Here is a 20,031-nt window from a genome sequence, read left to right as displayed (position 1 = left end):
CTATTTTAAAAGGCAGACAGTCAGTACAGAAGGTTTGCTGAAGGTATCTATTGATGATCCAGGCTTTTGCAACAATCAAAATAGAGATGTCTCAGCAGAGCTTCCTTCTCATAGATCTGCATTTTCTCCAACCATTGACTATAAGACTCAATGCATCTCATCAACATTGGAGGCTGCAATGTTCCATGGGCATCAGATGCAGCAGGAAACATTACCTAAACCTGAAGGTGACATGTTGAACGAGACATTGGACATTGAAAGTGCCCCAAAGAATCCTTCTGGAGATAATGACCTATTCAATGTAGATGGAGACATGGAAGAAGTCAGAGAGGAGGAGTTTTGTGAAGCTAGCAATGCCAAAGACACATCAATTAAAAGTGAGTTTAAATTGCTGCAAAATCTTGGAGCCAAAGTCACAGAGCAGAATTGTTTGTCACCAGAGCAGGAGTCTTTCAAAGCATCTTGTAAAAATTCCAGAAAGAGGAACAAAGTCCTGCAGGACAGTTTCATTGGCAGCTTGAAAATTCCAAAGAGGAGCAATGGAGGGGATTTTTTTACATTCTCCACTGTCAAGAACAGCCAAGAAGTTATTTGGTCAGATGATAAAAATAACACTAGTGAATTAAAAGACAAACAAACTTCATTTGCATTTGATTCATTTAAACTAAATCTGGGCTGCAATGAAGATAACTTCAAACGAGATACCTCGGCTTTAGTAGCAATGTCAGTGTCTGTGCACATATCGCAAGAAAATGTCTCCCCATGTGACCATAAAACCATTGACACAGATGGCCATAAAGGCATTCTTTTCGGAGAGAATGCAGTTATTATAAAGATAAGAGAAGTAAATCATGGTGAAGAAATAGAAGTTCAAAAGCAGGGTGAAAAGCTGATCTCAGATAGCAAGAGAAGAGACGTAGAAAATGGTAGATGGGGACCTCACCATGGGGACAGTAACTGTAGTTCAATAGACAAGCGAATCTCAGAGGTGGTAAAGGAGCATATGAGGATGTCAGGTATAGATGGGGATGGAGACAACAGTAACAGTGAACTAGAGAGTCAAAGTAGTCAAAGCCTTAATGACTTGCCAACATGTAATCCTAACAAATGTGATTCCCCAAAGGATCTACAAATAGTTAGTAATCATCAAATAGCCGCCCCACTGACGAGCATTAAGCCTGTCTCTTGTTCGACGTCAGAAAAGTCTCTTATCTGTCCTGAGAAGCTAAAGATGGACAACATGACAGACATGGAAAATCTAAGCCATGAAAAAGTTCTTAGACACTCTACTTCCCTCATATTAATTTCCATGAATCAGTCAAGTTTCATTACCAAAGACAATGATTCAGACGGTACGACAAAGATCCCCTCAGAGTCCCAGTTAAGTCAGAGCATTCGAAAGAAAGTGAGAGACGTGCAACTGAAACATGGAATAACTGATGTTGACAAGGGTCTAGATGCTTCTGGCTGTGCTGTCATAACAGCAAATGACCAAGCAAGTGTCAATTCTGGTGCTGCATCTTTCATTGTAAAAAGCCATGAGATCAAATTAAGTCTGGCATTGAACAACCAAGGGCAACCTGAATACATCAACAAACCTGTACTGCTACCAATGGGACATTCTTCAGGTTCTACTTTCACTTCCACCATACCCAAAGAATGCTTAGTTTCTCAAGGGAAAGGGTTGGAAAGAGATGTCCCTTTTCCACATATGGGGAACATAAAGAAACAAACAGGTCCTGAGAAGTATCATCCTCATCTTAATTGTCTTGGTAATGATGATAAACAAACTGTCAACCAGGCTTGTTCACCTCAGCAAACCCTGAAACCTAGTGCTCTACAACCTCTCCAGAACTGCCAAGGAACAATGTCCTTAGTGACTACGCCACCAAATAAGGCCTTTGCACATTTAAGGGACATCATAATGGATTCAGAGGTTCAAGGCAAAAACAAGAACCAATGCAAATTGATCTCCCCAACATGTGCAGGTGGACAACTTGATCTAAAGGATCGTGATCGGCATGCAGCTGTAGATCCACTCTCTAACAAAGGCAGACTTCAACGTACACCGGAAGACATTGACAAGCAATACAGGAGTCAAATACAGTCAAATAATCCACAGTCTGTCGATGCTATAAAAACTGTGACGGTCAGTCTTCACTGTGACAATTTATGTGAATCACAGAAGCTAGAGGAGAAAGAGGTCAGAAAAGAGTTCCAAAAAGACACTCCTTATGCCACAAATCTCAGTAAGGAACTACCACAGTCAAAGTGCTCATCTGAAACTCAGGTAGACACATTTCCTAACACTTGTGTAACTGCCGATATTGATCCTAAAAATAAACTTCCCAGTGTAAAACACAACAAATGCCATATTGAAAAATGGCTGAAGGCTCAGTGCAATGTGAGAAACTTTGCCTCGGACAATACCAAAGATTGCCAAATGGCAAACAATGAAGAGGGGTCAATGACAGAAAAACCACTGACAAAGTCTCCTGTAACCTTGTTTGACGTACCAAGTGAAATGAATAGTAATGGATCTTCTACATCCCAAATAACACAGGGAAGTAGTGATGCTAATATGAAGATATTGGGTGACATTTGCGGAGATATCATGTCCAGAAAGGGAAATAACAAAACATCTAATTTCAGGCAACCCCATCAGTTCAGTGGTAGTAGTGTTGTTCATTGCAAAAAGGGAACGTCCAAGAGGTTCAGAAGGTCCAAAGTCCAGGCACCTCCTAGCTCATCCTCTGACTCCACACTCAAGTCTTCCTCAGACGAAGAACAGAAAATAATTCCCAGGTTGCATCGAAGCAGATCTTCATCAACAAGAATGAAGCCTGAATCTCAAACTAATGGGAAATTAGAGGTCAGTCAATGCAATGGTGCAGCAATTCCTCCAGTGAAAAGACAATCACCACAGTCAAAAGACAATCACAATATGGAAGCTTGTACTGTCCAGACCCCGGGTGAATATGACGGTAAAGCTGGAGTTGGCATCAGTTTGGGTAAGAAAGAACACAGCCCCAATGGACAATCAGCACATACTCTTGCAATGGAGAAAAGGGCCATTCGGGAGAAAATCATGTCTTCCAGTATCAAAGAAACTGAGATGTCACACTACACACCAAAGCCTCAGGATTCGCCAATGCATTTTGCCTCCAGCGACGTCAATCCCTTTGTTCACCAATGGCAAGAAGAAGAGCCAAACCAAAGGTGCTACAAGAACCAGGTGTTTGGAAGTGCTGCTGACATATCTTGCAAATCCCCCATGCTGGATTCCACTGACAAACGCATCACTAGATGCTGCAGTGTCGACAACGGTTTAAACGTACAGAACTCTCCTTTCAACTCCCACCTGAGCACTTACGCCAACAACAAGGTACTCTCCAGCACCCTGAGCAGCATGGAAGAAGATTTAAAAGGTCAAACGTCCCCCAAAGCCCATCTGAAAGGATGTACTAACCAAGCCTCTAGTATTGACGATCACAATCAACCACTGATCCGGACCATGAGTTGTAACTCTTCTTCTTGCAATGATGTATCTGGAGATCCTGGTAACAGCTCTGGCCAGGTAGATGAGATCATGTTGGTCTACTCCTCAGAGCAGGAGTCTCAGTCTAATGGGTTTCAGAGTCCCGAAACACACACCACATGTGACCACAGCACCCAGACAACCATGACTCAAGAAACCACGACTAAGACAACGATCAACCATAGTGATCAACAGAGGAGAAACAACCATCACAGACGGAGCAGCACTCAGGTACCAGTGTTGCAGAAGAATACAGAGGCCAGTAGAAAGACCACCACATGGGCCAGCCTTCAAAACATGTCTGAGCATCTCTCTCAGCTGATACACAACACTTCCGATCTTCTGGGAAATGTTCAGGATATGAGGTCTGGCGATAGCTTCAGACATAGTCCGATAAGTATTGTTAAATCTTCATCTCATCTGTACTCCTCCAAAGATTGGACCAAGAGAGACTGCTCAACGCAAACTGCAGTAGATATTGGGATCCAGACTGAAACTTCAACAACCATTCAAGATGAAATGTTTATCCACCAAACTCCGTCCACGGAGAGGTCCAAAGCTCATGAAGTTAATGTGATAGTCAAAGTGATTGGCTCAGAAGTTCTTAATGTGTCACAAGAGAAAGAGCTCCCCCTTCAACATCAACTCAAGAACAGGCCAGATGATAGGATTCAGAGCATTCCTGACCTGCGACTCAATGGCTCCACTGTTAACCAAAGGTATATCTTGGAACCAGAGAGTGTCCCTGACAAAGTGCCTTCTCTGGAGACTGTTGTCCAACGTCACAGCCGTTCAAATCCTGCCGTTCATTGTAGAAGCAATGAGGACTGCAAACCCGAGAGAGTGTCCTTCTCCAAAAGCTTGGGAGTCTCTGAAGTCTGCAATAATTTGTCAGAAATACTCAGACCAGAAAGCCGTAACATCTTGAGAAGGAGTGACCCGGGAATAGGCTGTATAAAACAAGCGAGCTCCACAGATCGTGCGTGCTCACCCATTCTCACTGTAGGTCCTAGGGCTGGTTCCAACCAGAGCAGTAGAACGTCTTTACAGACTCTCAAAGAACAACAGAAGTTTGAGATGCAAAATAGAAGTAAAGAACACATTTCGCACCGAAAAGAGTGCCAGTCAACACCTTGTTTAAATTTCATCGAGCAGAAAACATGCATATCTTTCACAAAGAATGATAAGATATCAGGACATGACTCCCTTCATCTTTCTGGGAAGCCTTGTGATATCTCCACCACAAAATCAGCGGGATCAATATCTCTCGAGAATGTGAGTGCCCTCAGCAATTCAAGCCCAAAAGGGTCTGATGGACACTCAGAAAGTCTTAGTTCATCCATTGATAAATACATCCACAATGAAACCAGAATTGTCAGCCACGAAGAAGAAGGGGAAATGAGCACATGGCACAAAACCAGCCAAAGTCCAAGATGTTCTCTTCCTTCTGTTCTAAGCCGTAATGGAGTCACTTTACTGAACCACACCTCTCTCACCTTCAGGCAGACTGATGTGTCCAAACAGGAGGAGAAATCCATCTCTTCTTTTGGAGATCAACTAAGCCACAGGAGACATTCAATAGATTACCACCACTGTAGACCATCAGAGGGCCCAGTAGAGTGCTTCTGTGGTGCTTATGATCATTCCCCTCTCAGTGACAACACCATCCAGGTTCAGGAGGATGACATGGTGTCATTGGCCCCAAGTGAGTGCAACACAGACGTCCTTGTGAACATCAACCCAGTCACCCACACTTCCAACTTCCAACACTCCCCACAGCAGCGAGATGGCCAGTGTCTCCCTGAGGACCTACCGGTGCACAACAAGTTTACCAACTGGTCCGGTATCAGCCAGCATCCATCTGACAGAGGACAGATTAGTAGTTCAATGAAACCAGCCATAAATCTACCCACTGGTCACAAAGCACAGAGGAACCAGACAGAGTGGTCCAGTCTGAGTCCAGAGTCCACGTTCCAGAAGATCAGGAAGACGAGGGAGATAGAGAGGCTGCGTAAGGAGCGAGAGCAGGTCATGGCTACAGTCCAACTGAACATGAACCCTCATCAGCTGACCGTGGAGCTGACTGAAGCAAAGCTACACTACGGTCTGGGAGAGACAGACATGCTGTTGAAGATCCTAACATCTGGAGGAACCAAGGAGGAGGAACCATCCGCTGTCCCTACTAAACAGCAGCTCTATGACCGGTAAGGCTAGAAATGGCCCTATGTATGTGATTAAGGCTGAAAAAGGCCTTATGTATGTGATTGTCTTGATATTATGTTGTAATTAGATAACTATAAAAAAAAAAATTAAAATAAAAAAAAAAAATCTCTATGTTCCTCTTGTTTCAGGCACCGGAGCAGCATCGAGGGTTTGAGGCAGGAGAGGGACACTCGGCTTCAGCACTGTCGTCGGGCTCGCAGCCTCAGCCCCAGCAAACATAACTACCCCCATTCCCCTCCTCAATCCCGATCCCCTTCTCACCTCCGATCCCCTCCTCAAAAAGCCATATCCTCCTCCAGGGTTTCAACCTTGCCTAGCCAACGCAGAGAGTACCTCCAACAGCTCCGCCAAGAAGAAATGGAAGGCAGTAGGTAAGACAGGATCCAGACCAAATTTATATTTGTTTTGTGCTAAATTGCTCAACAGTTTTCAATGTCCGATTATTTATTCTCTGTTGTAAAGAGGGTTATATCTGTGGATTCATTTATCAATTGATTGATTTGCAAATCTGTCTTTCCCCAGGATCCCAGATCCACCCAGAGGAGAGGGTCGTTATCCCTCTGAGATAGAGCAGCTGCTGCGTGACTACGGCCGTGCCCGTGAGGAGGCCAGGACGGAAATAGCGCATGCAAGGGAACGGCTCCGCGAGAGGACAGAGCAGGAGAAGAGACGTCTCCAGCAACAGGCTCTGTCTCAGGTGGTCAAGGTTAGTCACAGCAAGAAGTCCTAGTTTCACACTCCATAGATAGTCGAAAGCCTCAAGATGTATTCAGCATATTTTTTTCCATTAATTCTGTAATAAAACCTTTCAGTCACCTCCCTCCGAATCCATCCCTGTCAAAATAGAGGTTAAATAACCCTGGTCAGGGATTAATATTGCACCATTCCTGTTAGTAGAGACCTTGAAGAGTAGGAATATGAAAATAATAGTGAAAATGCAGTAAAAAAGGACGGTGGCCTATAAGAATAAGGTACTTAATTTTTTTTTGAAAATACTTATTTTGGTATAAGATGCGATTGAATTGCTGACAACACATTATATTAGGCAACATACATTGGTTAATCCACATTTCATGGGGTCAATTAATCAATATTCCGACTTAAATTCCGACTTAAAATAATGCCTATAATAGTAATAAAAAACTGCACTTTGTCATATATTATCTCAACATGTAGTCTGAAGATGGTGGAAGAACCTGGATCATTTGAAATTTAAGAAAAACAATTTTGAGGAACATTGCACTATACACTACCTGAAAACACATTAATTGATATAAAAAAAATGTAAGGTATTTTTTAAATTTTTAAATTATTTTTAAATTATTTTTTAACTGCATTGTCAGTTGGGGCTTGTAAGTCAGCATTTCACTGTAAGGTCTACACCTGTTGTATTCGGCGCATGTGACCAATAACATTTTATTTTATTTTAATATTAATGTTTGGACATACAAAATGACCATAATTTGTAAACATTTGACATCAGTCCTTATTTAACAATGCTTACCTACCTAAAAAGCCATTGAAGCAGACCTAAAGTGTATATTTTTTTAGATTGTTGAAATTTGTGAAAATGCTATGCAAATGTTCTGACCTTCTTTTGACATATCAACCGCCTGTTAGAGAGCTCTGTTATTTCCAAAATAAACATCAAGTTGGGGAAAAAAAATTATTGGAAGTTTTTATTTGAGTTACGAGAATGGCTTCCCAAGAAAAACTTTCAAAAGTTCTAATTAGAGGTAAAAAGCTCTCTACAAAAAAGGCAGAGATTGATTTCTTATTGCTCATGTTCAAATTTCAGCAACAGGAGGTGATATCGTATATAAACTAAACAAATAAATTATTCTGCCAGTACTCCTTAGACAATGCGAATCCAAAGGGGCTAAACTATAATTTTTCACTGTCCTCGTTTCTATAATGGTGTTGCCTTGATTTTTTGGGGGTCTCTGCATCTCCTGATTCACAGACATCCAAATATCACCCATGTATATTTTGACATGGCCTATTGATTAACGAGACACACTATTTATATTTTTTATTTTATGCTATAATTTGCCAATTACCTTGAAACATTATCATTATAATTCTTTTATCTCAATGAGCCACTAGGCTATAAATAAAAGCTAAGTGCAATAAAAAAAAATGAAAGAAGCAAATGGTCACCTGAACTCTTATTTGAGTTGTTAGGAATAGGAATTTAAGGTGAAATAATTGTTTAAATGTTTTTCAATGAGAGACAGTTAAAGGGATACATATATAAATACAATTGATTAGAAGGTTTTTTCATGAATAGAACTCCCCTTATATTGAAAGACTTACACTACATGACCAAAATTATGTGGACACCTGCTCATCGAACATTTCATTCCTAAATCCTGGGCATTAATATGGAGTTGGTCCCTCCTTTGCTGGTATAACATCCTCCACTCTTCTGGGAAGGCTTTCCACTAGATGCTGGAACATTGCTGCGGGGACTTGCTTCCATTCAGCCACAACAAGATTAGTGAGGTCGGGCACTGATGTTGGGCGATTAGGTCTCGCTTGCAGTCGGCATTCCAATTCATCCCAAAGGTGTTCGATGGGGTTGAGGTCAGGGCTCTGTGCAGCCCAGACAATTCTTTCACACTGATATCGACAAACCATTTCTGTATGGACCTTGTTTTGTGCACAGGGGCATTGTAATGCTGAAACAGGAAAGGGCCTTCCCCAAACTGTTGCCACAAAGTTTGAAGCACAGAATCATCTAGAATGTCATTTTATGCTGTAGAGTTAAGATTTCCCTTCACTGGAACTAAGAGGCCTGAACCATGAAAAACAGCCCCAGACCATTATTCTCACTCCATCAAACTTTACAGTTGGCACTATGCATTCGGGCAGGTAGCGTTCTCTTGGCATCCGCCAAACTCCTGCCATCCGCCAAATTGTGAAGCGTGAATCATCGCTCCAGAGAATGCGTTTCCACTGCTCCAGAGTCCAATGGCGACAAGCTTTACACCACTCCAGCCAACGCTTGGCATTGCGCATGGTGATTTTAGGCTTGTGTGCGGCTGCTCAGCCATAGAAACCCATTTCATGAAGCACCCGACAAACAGTTATTGTGCTGACGTTGCTTCCAGAGGCAGTTTGGAACTCGGTAGTGAGTGTTGCAACCGAGGACAAACTATTTTTACGCGCTTCCCATTCTGTACGCTTGTGTGACCTACCACTTCACGGCTGAGCCGCTGTTGCTCCTAGACATTTCCACTTCACAATAACAGCATTTACAGTTGACCAGGGCAGCTCTAGCAGGGCAGACATTTGACCAACTGACCTTTTGGAAAGGTGGCATCCTATGACGGTGCCATGTTGAAAGTTACTGAGCTCTTCAATAAGACCATTCTACTGCCAATGTTTGTCTATGGAGATTGCATGGCTGTGCGCTCGATTTTATACACCTGTCAGCAACGGCTGTGGCTGAAATAGCCGAATTCACTCATTTGAAGGGGTGTCCACATAATTTTGTATATATAGTGTATGTTGTCCCCTGATCTGTGCTGTTTTCCTAAAACAGCTATCTTTCTTCTTCTCTGTCTACTGATTATTCATTCACATTTAGGATGACTTGCGGTATCGGACCAGAGTCAGCAACAGTACACTATGCACAGGGTCGAGTCTGAGCCTATCATCTGGACCAACCTCTGGCTACAACAGTGGCAACACAGCTCAGCTGAGGGATGGCAGGAGACCCTCACTGACACAGGAGGTACTGTACTAGTTTTTGAAGACATTTTTTGTTGCTTTTTTACGCCCAGGCACTGCACTTGGAAACGAGCCGGCTGGTTAAAACGGGCACACTTACAGTTATGTTGATGAATGTGCGCTGTCCCTGAAAAACGAAATGTTACGAAGTAAAGCCTAATGGTAGACCTACTGTAAACCAAACTTAAAGTAACTGTCCAGTGAAAATCTCACTTTTTAAAAGTTCATATTCTGTTAACTCAGACGCAAATATTGTTGTTGACACATCCTATACTTATGGCCAAAGCATAAATTGGAGAATATATACACTGCTCAAAAAAATAAAGGGAACACAAAAATAACACATCCTAGATCGAATGAATGAACTATTCTTATTAAATACTTTTTTCTTTACATAGTTGAATGTGCTGACAACAAAATCACACAAAAATGATCAATGGAAATCAAATTTATCAACCCATGGAGGTCTGGATTTGGAGTCACACTCAAAATTAAAGTGGAAAACCACACTACAGGCTGATCCAACTTTGATGTAATGTCCTTAAAACAAGTCAAAATGAGGCTCAGTAGTGTGTGTGGCCTCCACGTGCCTGTATGACCTCCCTACAACGCCTGGGCATGCTCCTGATGAGGTGGCGGATGGTCTCCTGAGGGATCTCCTCCCAGACCTGGACTAAAGCATCCGCCAACTCCTGGACAGTCTGTGGTGCAACGTGGCGTTGGTGGATGGAGCGAGACATGATGTCCCAGATGTGCTCAATTGGATTCAGGTCTGGGGAACGGGCGGGCCAGTCCATAGCATCAATGCCTTCCTCTTGCAGGAACTGTTGACACACTCCAGCCACATGAGGTCTAGCATAGTCTTGCATTAGGAGGAACCCAGGGCCAACCGCACCAGCATATGGTCTCACAAGGGGTCTGAGGATCTCATCTCGGTACCTAATGGCAGTCAGGCTACCTCTGGCGAGCCCATGGAGGGCTGTGCAGCCCCCCAAAGAAATGCCACCCCACACCATGACTGACCCACCTCCAAACCGGTCATGCTGGAGGATGTTGCAGGCAGCAGAACGTTCTCCACGGCGTCTCCAGACTGTCACGTCTGTCACATGTGCTCAGTGTGAACCTGCTTTCATCTGTGAAGAGCACAGGGCGCCAGTGGCGAATTTGCCAATCTTGGTGTTCTCTGGCAAATGCCAAACGTCCTGCACGGTGTTGGGCTGTAAGCACAACCCCCACCTGTGGACGTCGGGCTCTCATACCACCCTCATGGAGTCTGTTTCTGACTGTTTGAGCAGACACATGCACATTTGTGGCCTGCTGGAGGTCATTTTGCAGGGCTCTGGCATTGCTCCTCCTGTTCCTCCTTGCACAAAGGCGGAGGTAGCGGTCCTGCTGGGTTGTTGCCCTCCTACGGCCTCCTCCACGTCTCCTGATGTACTGGCCTGTCTCCTGGTAGCGCCTCCATGCTCTGGACACTACGCTGAGAGACACAGCAAACCTTCTTGCCACAGCCCGCATTGATGTGCCATCCTGGATGAGCTGCACTACCTGAGCCACTTGTGTGGGTTGTAGACTCCGTCTCATGCTACCACTAGAGTGAAAGCACCGCCAGCATTCAAAAGTGACCAAAACATTAGCCAGGAAGCATAGGAACTGAGAAGTGGTCTGTGGTCACCACCTGCAGAACCACTCCTTTATTGGGGGTGTCTTGCTAATTGCCTATAATTTCCACCTGTTGTCTATTCCATTTGCACAACAGCATGTGAAATTTATTGTCAATCAGTGTTGCTTCCTAAGTGGACAGTTTGATTTCACAGAAGTGTGATTGACTTGGAGTTACATTGTGTTGCTTAAGTGTTCCCTTTATTTTTTTGAGCAGTGTATATTTTTTAAACCACCTCAAACTTGTATCTGAAACAGACTGTTTAAAAAATGCTTGCTATTTTCTCATAGAGGATGATGTCATCCTCCTGAGGAGGATTAGCTGGCTAATCAGTGGACTACTCGCATGAATATTTTTAATGACCGGTATTCACCCACATCATTCTGTTGTTGAAGTACGCTGACACCATTCCAACACAGTAAAGCTGTATCGTAACATACAGTACCAGTCAAACGTTTGGACACAACCTACTCATGCCAGGGTTTTTATTCATTTTGACTCTTTTCTACATTGTAGAATAATAGTGAAGACATCAAAACTATGAAATAACACATATGGAATCATGTAGTAACCAAAAAAGTGTTAAACAAATCAAAATATATTTTCTATTTTGAGATTCTTCAAAGTAGCCACCCTTTGCCCTGATGACAGCTTTGCACACTCTTGGCATTCTCTCAACCAGCTTAATGAGCTAGTCACCTGGAATGCTTGAAGGAGTTGCCACATATGCTGAGCACTTGTTGGCTGCTTTTCCTTCACTCTGCGGTCCAACTCATCTCAAACCTATTTCTACAATGTAGAAAATAGTAAAAATAAAGAAAAACCCTGGAATGAGTAGGTGTGTAATCATAATTATTTCACTCATACAAAGAGCTTTTAAACCTTTCCCAACAATGTTATGAATTCCACAGAAGACAATAACAACAGATCAGCCAGGTCTGAGTTCATGTAAAATATAATACAGCTATTAGATCTAGCCTAGGCTACTTATTCATGTTCTTCAACATAAACTAGTCACAAGCTGCTACTACTACAATTGGGATCATTTGCTTAAATCTTTTGACCTGAGAACTACAACAAAAACAGTAACTAAATGGAATGGATGTCCTGTTCAGATTAAAATCATTGTGGGAAGTTAGTTGAATCAAGAGGCATTCGGCCATGGCATTGTAAATCTTATTTTTTGGTTAGCTACAGTAGCTAGCTAACGTTAGCAGAATTAGCTAGCTACTTCTATTTTTTGTGATCAACTTTTTATTTAGTTTGTCATTTTTTTCAGACGGGAGGTACAGGAATAACATTCAAAATAATATTAATTCAGATATGTTCATACATTCAGTTATAATATTTGCCTTTCATATTTCATACTTTACGGTACTGGTTGGTTGCCACTTGAAAAACAACACCAGCATCCTCCCTCCCCACCTGGAAACCATGTTTCCCACCTCTTCCCACCCGCTAACTTTGACAGTCCTAATAGTTTGTTTTTGTCCGTATTTAAATAAACAAAAAATAAATAAAAGCGCCTAATGAATTCTCTGTGTTGTTTTTGTCTGGTCCAAGGTCACTGGAGTCCCGGATAATGGTATAAATGGGCTGAAGGTCAGGTCTCGCCCTCCCATCTGTGGTTCTCAGAGTGTGAAGACCCAGCGTGCCTGGCTCTCTGCCCAAGGTAAGGATGGAGTGACTCAGTACCACCAGCCGCTTTCTTCATGCACAAGGCAGAGACCACATCTCTCCACTTCTGATGGTCTAAAGCCTGTTTGGCAGCCTGGCATCAATTCCTTTATCAAATCAAATCACATTTTATTGGTCACATGCGCCGAATACAACAGGTGTAGACCTTACAGTGAAATGCTTACTTACAAGCCCTTAACCAACACTGCAGTTTTAAGAAAAATAAGTGTTAAGTTAAAAATACAAGTAAACAGAGCTTCAACTGTTTTTCTTGTTTTGGGGCATCTACGTTTGCCTCTTCCGCCTGGAGTCCCCCTGAGCCACTCTCTACTTCCTAATTTTCAACAAAACAATTGTAATATTTTGATTACTCATATTAACCATTAGCAGTTTCCTCTGAAAAAAAAATTTTTTTCAGTGGGGAGAAAAGGTAGCTGAATCTCAGCTATGGTGACTTTTTAAAAGGACGTTCTACTCCAAAATGAATGAAAATAGAATGATGCTGACACCATCTAAAATAAAATGTCCACCTCCAGAAATGAGCCCAATAACATATTGGTAAAACATTGGACCATGCATGTAGCCTATGCATGGTTCATATGATCAGGTATGCTATTAGCAATAAGCATTATCACCTGTAGCCCAACTGATGCAGCATTATGGCTATAAACAAATAGGCTGAATCATAGGGTTGCCTATCTGCATTTACCCTATTGGGCTCATCATTAGCTAGATCTAAATGTGATATTTTAACTATACTGAACAAAAAAGATAAGCGCAACATGTAAAGGGTTGGTCCCATGTTTCATGAGCTGAAATAAAAGATCCCAGAAATTTCTCTCACATTTTGTGCACAAATTTGTTTGCATCCTTGTTAGTGAGCACTCCTTTGCCAAGATAATCCATCTATATCAAGAATATGGTTAAACAGCACGATCATTACACAGGTGCACCTTGAGCCGGGGACAATAAAAAGCCACTCAAAAATGTGCAGTTTTGTCACAGAACACAATGCCACAGATGTCTTAAGTTTGAGGGAGCTTGCAATTGGCATGATGACTGCAGGAATGTCCACCAGAGCTGTTGCCAGATAACTTAATGTTAATTTCTCTACCAACGTTGTTTTAGAGAATTTGGCAGTGCATCCAACCAGCCACGTGTATGGCGTTGTGTGGGTGAGCGATTTACTGATGTCAACTTTGTGAACAGAGTGCCCATGCTCACGGTGGGGTTATGGTATGGGAAGGCATAAGCTACGGACAACAAACATATTTGCATTTTATCTATGGCAATTTGAATGCACATAGATACCATGACGAGATCCTGAAGCCCACTGTCGTGCCATTCATCCGCCGCCATCTCCTCATGTTTCAGCGTGATAATGCACGGCCCCATGTCGCAAGGATCTGTACACAATTCCTGGAAGCTGAAACTGTACCAGTTCTTCCATGATCTGCATACTCATCAGACATGTCACTCATTTAGCATGTTTGGGATGCTCTGGATCGACGTGTACGACAGCGTGTTTCAGTTCCTGCCTATATCCAGCAACTTCGCACAGCCATTGAAGAGGAGTAAAACATTCCAGGGCCACAATCAACAGCCTGATCAACTCTATGCGAAGAAGATGTGTCGCTCTGCATGAGGCAAATGGTGGTCTCACCAGATACTGACTGGTTTTCTGATCCACACCCCTAACATTTTTTTTAAGGTATCTGTGACCAACAGATGCATATTTATATGCCCAGGCATGTGACTTCTATAGATTGGGGTCTAATTAATTTATTTCAATTGACTGATTTCCTTATATGAATTGTAACTCAGTAAAATCGTTGAAATTGTTGCATGTTGCATTTATATTTTTGTTCAGTATAGTTAAGCATCCTGTTGAATTTTAGGTCCCCAAAAAACTTGCATAAACACAGTGATTATAATGTAGGCTTACCTGTTAGGGTAACTTTGGGTGACCTGCCACCCACCTGTACTTTTCACAGAAACCACTTCATGTCGCATTTTTTCCCCCCCCAACACTTTCCCTGGTTGCCACTAGTCTCGCTCAACAAAAAATGTCATCTGTCTCATCACTATTTTTTAAGTCACTACAATTATAACATTTTTTTGTTGGTAGGTTGGTGTTTCACACCATTAAAACCGTTAAAGCTGTTTTCACCCGCGATTGCAAGAGTTGTTGTCCATTGACTGCTTGTCAGAATATGTATTTCCCTCCCTATGGCACTCGTAACTTGAATGCACCTCGAGATGAATGTTTCTCTCGAATAGAACACAGTTCCAGCATCTTCAAAGTGTGCCTCGCCAGAAATATTCTGTGGCAGCGCCACAGCTGAAATGACTGCAGCGGAAACACTGCCATTCGTGTCTTTTTCTCCTGTGTCTTCTGTAGATGTACGGCTGGAGCCCGGTGTGTCAGGGTCTGACCCTCTGATGTCATCCTCACCGTCATCTCCCACAAGCCTACGCCCGCGCACAGCCTCCTTTGGCTCTGCCTCCTCTATGTCTACAGCCTATCAGGACCTCACATCCTGTCTGCTTGGCCGAGCTATGGCTGAGGTAGAATATGACGCTTCTCCATTAAAAGTAGAACCTGCTCATCCTATTTCTGTGGCTTCTCCTCCTCGCCATCCACCAGTTACACAACCTTCCGCCATTGTTGTGGATGTACTGCATGCTCTGATTAATTCCATCAGCTGAATAATTATGTAATGTCAACATTATTTCTGTGAACATTGTGCAGAATAAACAGCTGTGCTGTTCTCACCTGTGCCTCCAGGTGCGCTTGGCTGCTGCTGGTGACATGGGGAACCTAGTAAGGGGGACGGCTGCTGCTGGTTGGAGGTGAGTTGCACTATGGTTTCTCCTCCCGTCATTTTCATAATCATTTGCAAAGACTTCTGAGAGAGCACATGGTTAACACTCCACATAACCCATATCATAACACATGACAAATGCTCATGCACCCGTATAAGTTATAAAGCATGAAAAAGTACACCATCATGCTTCAAGTAAAGTGTTACCAAAACATGTTATACGCGACTGTAGGTACACAAAAATGAGATACTATGTTTTAACCACCTCCCTGTCCTCTCTCTCTCAGGTACGAGGGGCTAGAGCGAGGTGTCCAGGCCTTCTACAAGCCCTCCTCTAGTCCGTCAGTGCACTCCTTCCTGGGGGCGGTGGAGCTAGAGAGGCCCCTGGCCAGCCTGTGGAGCATGGTCCGAGACCACTCCAAGACCCACCTGTACCACAAGGCTATCCACTCAGCCCGGACACGGCCACTAGATGACAGCACTCAGCTGGGTGAGTCTGCTGGCTGGAGTATAGCAGGGTTGAGGTCAATTCTCCACTTGAAAATGGCGAAAGCCTGCAATGCTGCTGCCCATGCTAAAACAGGCGTTTTGGCAAATGCACCATCTTTCCATGTCTGAGTCATTCCATTTCAGTCCAGACAAATTACTTCCAGGAAGTAAAGTGAAATTCAGATTCCAATTCTAATTTTCCTCATGCTTTTCCATGTGTTTCTCCTCAGTGTATCTGTTGACAGACCCGTCATGCTGCCACCTCAAACAGCCCAGAGACTTCTGCTGCATCAGCACCCAGTCACGACAGGTCAGTAGGGTCAGAGGTCACAGGTCAGAAGCTCCACACTTGATGGACCTCCAGTTGACTCAACTGCTCTTTCTTACCAAGAATTGTTTTAAATGTTTAACTGCGCAGCAAATTGGTCAGTGTTACCTAGTGTTGATTTTTCAGTGTAACATTTCTAGAGTTGATTCAGGTGTTAAATTAACTCTCTTAATAAGTGTTCAATTAACAGCCATTGGTGTAAAAGAACACAAGTGTTGGTGTTAATAACCAGTGTTAAACAAAAACCTTGCCCATCATTATCATATTTCCCAGCATGCTCTGTTGCAGGTAGATTTTTAAAAATAGTTTTATTTCAATATCTATGTTTTTGCATGTACTGTACATTTATTTATTAATCTTATGCTACTCAAATATAAATATATTTTTCTAAACTTATCCAATCTGTTACTTGGACTTATTGCACCTGTTACTGAAATGGTTGTTCCAGTTTAGATGCTTAAGGTAATTCTGAATGCAGGTTGTGGGTGAATAAAAATTCAAATTGCTGGATATCCCCACTCTGGCTGGATTCCAATAGGAATTCTACATCATGATAACATAAATAAGCTTAGGATCTTAGTTGGTGAAGGCCACAGGACTGAAAATGGATGTCTCTGTCACTAACAAATATAGTGATGGGTGGTAACTCACTTGAAAGGCAAGGCACTAAGCAGTGTGTTACTTTAACACTGAAAAGTGTGGACCCGTGTAGACACTGGACCAGTGTTAAATTGAAAACTGTCAGTGTGGATTTAACACTGGAGAATTTGCTGTGTGGAATCAGGGGGACAGAGAACATCCTCATTTCAGGGGCAATGATTCTTACTGCCCTATAGCCAGGAGTTGTTTATATGTTACTGTCACATACCGGATAGGTGGAGCAAAAGGCTACCCTTTTTTTTTTACATATATATATTTTTTTACATGGTCAGGAAAAAGCCTAACTCTTCTCTCTCCTAGGATGACTTTTGTGTGCTGGCTGTGCAGTCTGTCTTCGAGGAGTCTCTCCCTCGGCCCAGTGTGGAGGCAATCCGAGGGGAGATGTTGCCTAGCGCCTGGGTCCTTCAGCCAATCACACGCCACGGCCGAGAGGTTGTCAGGGTCATCTACCTGCTGCAGGTGAGACAGGAACCAGTTTACTATATGTCAATGTAAAGTGGTCTGAAGAATCTGTCAATCAATTCATCAAGATTATTTCTCAATCTTGTTTTACATCAACAGTTCTTAAGAGCACTTCAGATGCAGATATGCTTAATGATTCCTTGTCTCAATGTTTAGTCTCTTTTCCTCTCTCTTTCTTTTCTTCCTCCCCTTCTCGGCTCACTTTTTGTCCTCCTGTCTTTCAGGTCGACCTTGGCACTCCATCCTTCCCACAGAGGCTGTTGGGAAACGTGGCTAGGAGACAGGCTGCAGTCCTGGCAGAGCTCGATTCCCTTTTCTCTCTGTGAGACTGACAGCTGGCCAGGGTCGCGTTCATTAGTCACCAAATTGAAGAAAACTGACTGAAAAAGTGAGGGGCTACCTGGACTTGTCCAATATGAAATAATCATTTTCGTGTTATGTTTCAAAACATTTTGCTACGGGGTGCCTTAATGAACAGGCCCCAGGTTAAAGGCCACAGATGTAACAGTGAGCACTTAGACCTATGTCCGGAATCTGATCTGTGACCTGTCTCTCTTTCAATTTGCACCTGAATTTATTTACTTGATTTTAACCTTATGAAGAGCACTGATGACATTGATTGTGTGATACGAAGTATCATGCAGCTTTTTTTATGTACATTTTTTTTAAAAATATATGTATGTCAGTACATATTTGAGTATTTTGTGTTTAAAATGGTTAATTGTAGATCTGTGTTTAATATGTATGCTTTTAGCAATCATAATCGTATCTTGCTGAAGTTTGAGTGGTGTAGACTGGGTGTCAGGGAGGATTCGAGGGGCTGGCTCCTAGATTTGACCCATTCAACAGATCTTACTGCGTTACTGCAACTTCTGATCAGAGAGACCCCAGGCTCCTAAAGGTTTACAATTCCCCAAACGTTTCACAATAACACTATAATAACACCGATTTATATTTCACGCAAAATGATGTCTCCTATTGCCCATTCCTCCATTTAATCTATCTGTACTTTGAGCCTCAGTTCTACTACTTCCATAATTACTGATTTATGATACAGAATGATCTGTCTCCCATTTCACAGGCCTCAGCCTCAGTCCGAACCACTATAAAGACCAGTTAATGACATGATTCTTATCTTCTGAATCCTGTATGGTAACGTCCCAAGGCACAGCACACTTTACCCACTCACTACCCTTAAAGCTAGAATCCTTAGTGTCTACATCAATTTTCAGACTTCTAAATGAATGATATATACCAATTGATTTTTGAAGAGTATAACTTAGAAATGCCCCATGGGCTTGGTTCAACTGTCGTACCCCGTCAGAACCCAAAATAGAAGCTTGTTTTACTCCGATGTCTGTAAACCATGTAAATGTATACGAACGGCGTGTAGCCTCAAAACGTGATTAGAACTATAATGTTGACATCACGGATGGTCAATCCTTGCATCCACAGCTCTGGCTATGAGTTTTAGAGTGGTTACATTTCTCCAGGCCCATCCCTCATCTTTTTACCAAAAACAGAAGCAGGGTGAGCACTTTTTTTATGAGGGCTAAGGATTGTAGTCTAACGGAAGAAAAAAATATGCAACCACTTCTTTGGGGTAACTGTAAAGCTAACACTAAGTTACATACTGTAAACTATAGCCCCAAAACCATATAGGCTGAGTCTATAGGTCTATAGGTCCTTATCTGTTTCTTAGTCAGATTTGTATGTACCGTACTGTTTTGTTTCTACTGTCTCCCAATGACAATGTTATTAGCGCTGCATATATGCAATACTGGTAATTTCACATAGAGTCATGTAGTAAACCATATGCTTGAGGATGTAATGAACAATGGGTTTTCCTCTGAACGTTGATTAACAAGACAGCACAAACAGGTCTCTGACCAGGCTATGATGGAAGGTGTTCGCAATGGTGTTGGCGAGAGAGACGACATATTAATTGGTCAATAATAGACCACGCCTATTCATCTGTTAGTTAGTTGACGCTTCAGGCAATTCATGCACTATTATTGGAATCCAACCTTTAAAAAGCCATATTATGTGTTTTGTTGACTGTTCAGGACATTATTTTTGCTCTAGTTGTTGTACTGCACAGTGTCACAGTAAGAAGGTCCCCGGGGAAACCAAAGAAGAAGGAACTGATATGAAAGATCTAGTTTCCCCGGGGATAGAACAATGAAGTAGCTAACTGACAACCTTTTGTACTGAGTTTTATTTTTATCCATATTTTTTACAAGTGCCTATTATGTGACATGAATGTATAACACCATGTCAATATGTATAATTATTTTGTTTTATTATGTTTTTTTTTTTAAATTACTATATATTCTAATCCTAAAGAAATGCAAATGAGCATGTGTTATTTTCCTATATAAACCTGACATATTTTAAAATGTGTACATACATGCACCTTGTCACTTGTTTA

The 20,031-nt window shown here is 42.3% G+C and overlaps 1 protein-coding gene across 1 annotated transcript; it reads left to right on the top strand.

Moving 5' to 3' along the window:
• Positions 1–1,817: 1,817 nt before the first annotated feature.
• LOC120060484 (stAR-related lipid transfer protein 9-like) lies at positions 1,818–20,005 on the top strand. The gene is made up of 11 exons (XM_039009836.1): positions 1,818–5,742; positions 5,890–6,132; positions 6,284–6,467; positions 9,354–9,500; positions 12,723–12,831; positions 15,238–15,404; positions 15,625–15,689; positions 15,949–16,151; positions 16,381–16,460; positions 17,439–17,597; positions 17,825–20,005. The coding sequence occupies exons 1-11, from the start codon at positions 1,868–1,870 to the stop codon at positions 17,924–17,926; spliced, it is 5,334 nt and encodes a 1,777-aa protein (XP_038865764.1). The 5' UTR covers positions 1,818–1,867; the 3' UTR covers positions 17,927–20,005.
• Positions 20,006–20,031: the final 26 nt, after the last annotated feature.

The sequence above is a fragment of the Salvelinus namaycush genome, chromosome 15 (genome assembly GCF_016432855.1).
Source record: "Salvelinus namaycush isolate Seneca chromosome 15, SaNama_1.0, whole genome shotgun sequence".
NCBI classification, from domain to species: domain Eukaryota; kingdom Metazoa; phylum Chordata; class Actinopteri; order Salmoniformes; family Salmonidae; genus Salvelinus; species Salvelinus namaycush.
The sequence above is the reverse complement of the archived record's forward strand: the minus strand, read 5'-3'. Positions and strand labels throughout refer to the sequence as shown.

What these genes read in the sequence shown, in the direction of transcription:
- LOC120060484 (XM_039009836.1), top strand. Translation starts at nt 1,868, where the DNA reads ATGTCCTTAGTGACTACGCCACCAAATAAGGCCTTTGCACATTTAAGG. An exon ending in CTCTGTCTCAGGTGGTCAAG is followed by an intron (nt 6,468 to 9,353) that starts GTTAGTCACAGC and finishes ATTCACATTTAG; the next exon opens with GATGACTTGCGGTATCGGAC. An exon ending in TGCCTGGCTCTCTGCCCAAG is followed by an intron (nt 12,832 to 15,237) that starts GTAAGGATGGAG and finishes TGTCTTCTGTAG; the next exon opens with ATGTACGGCTGGAGCCCGGT.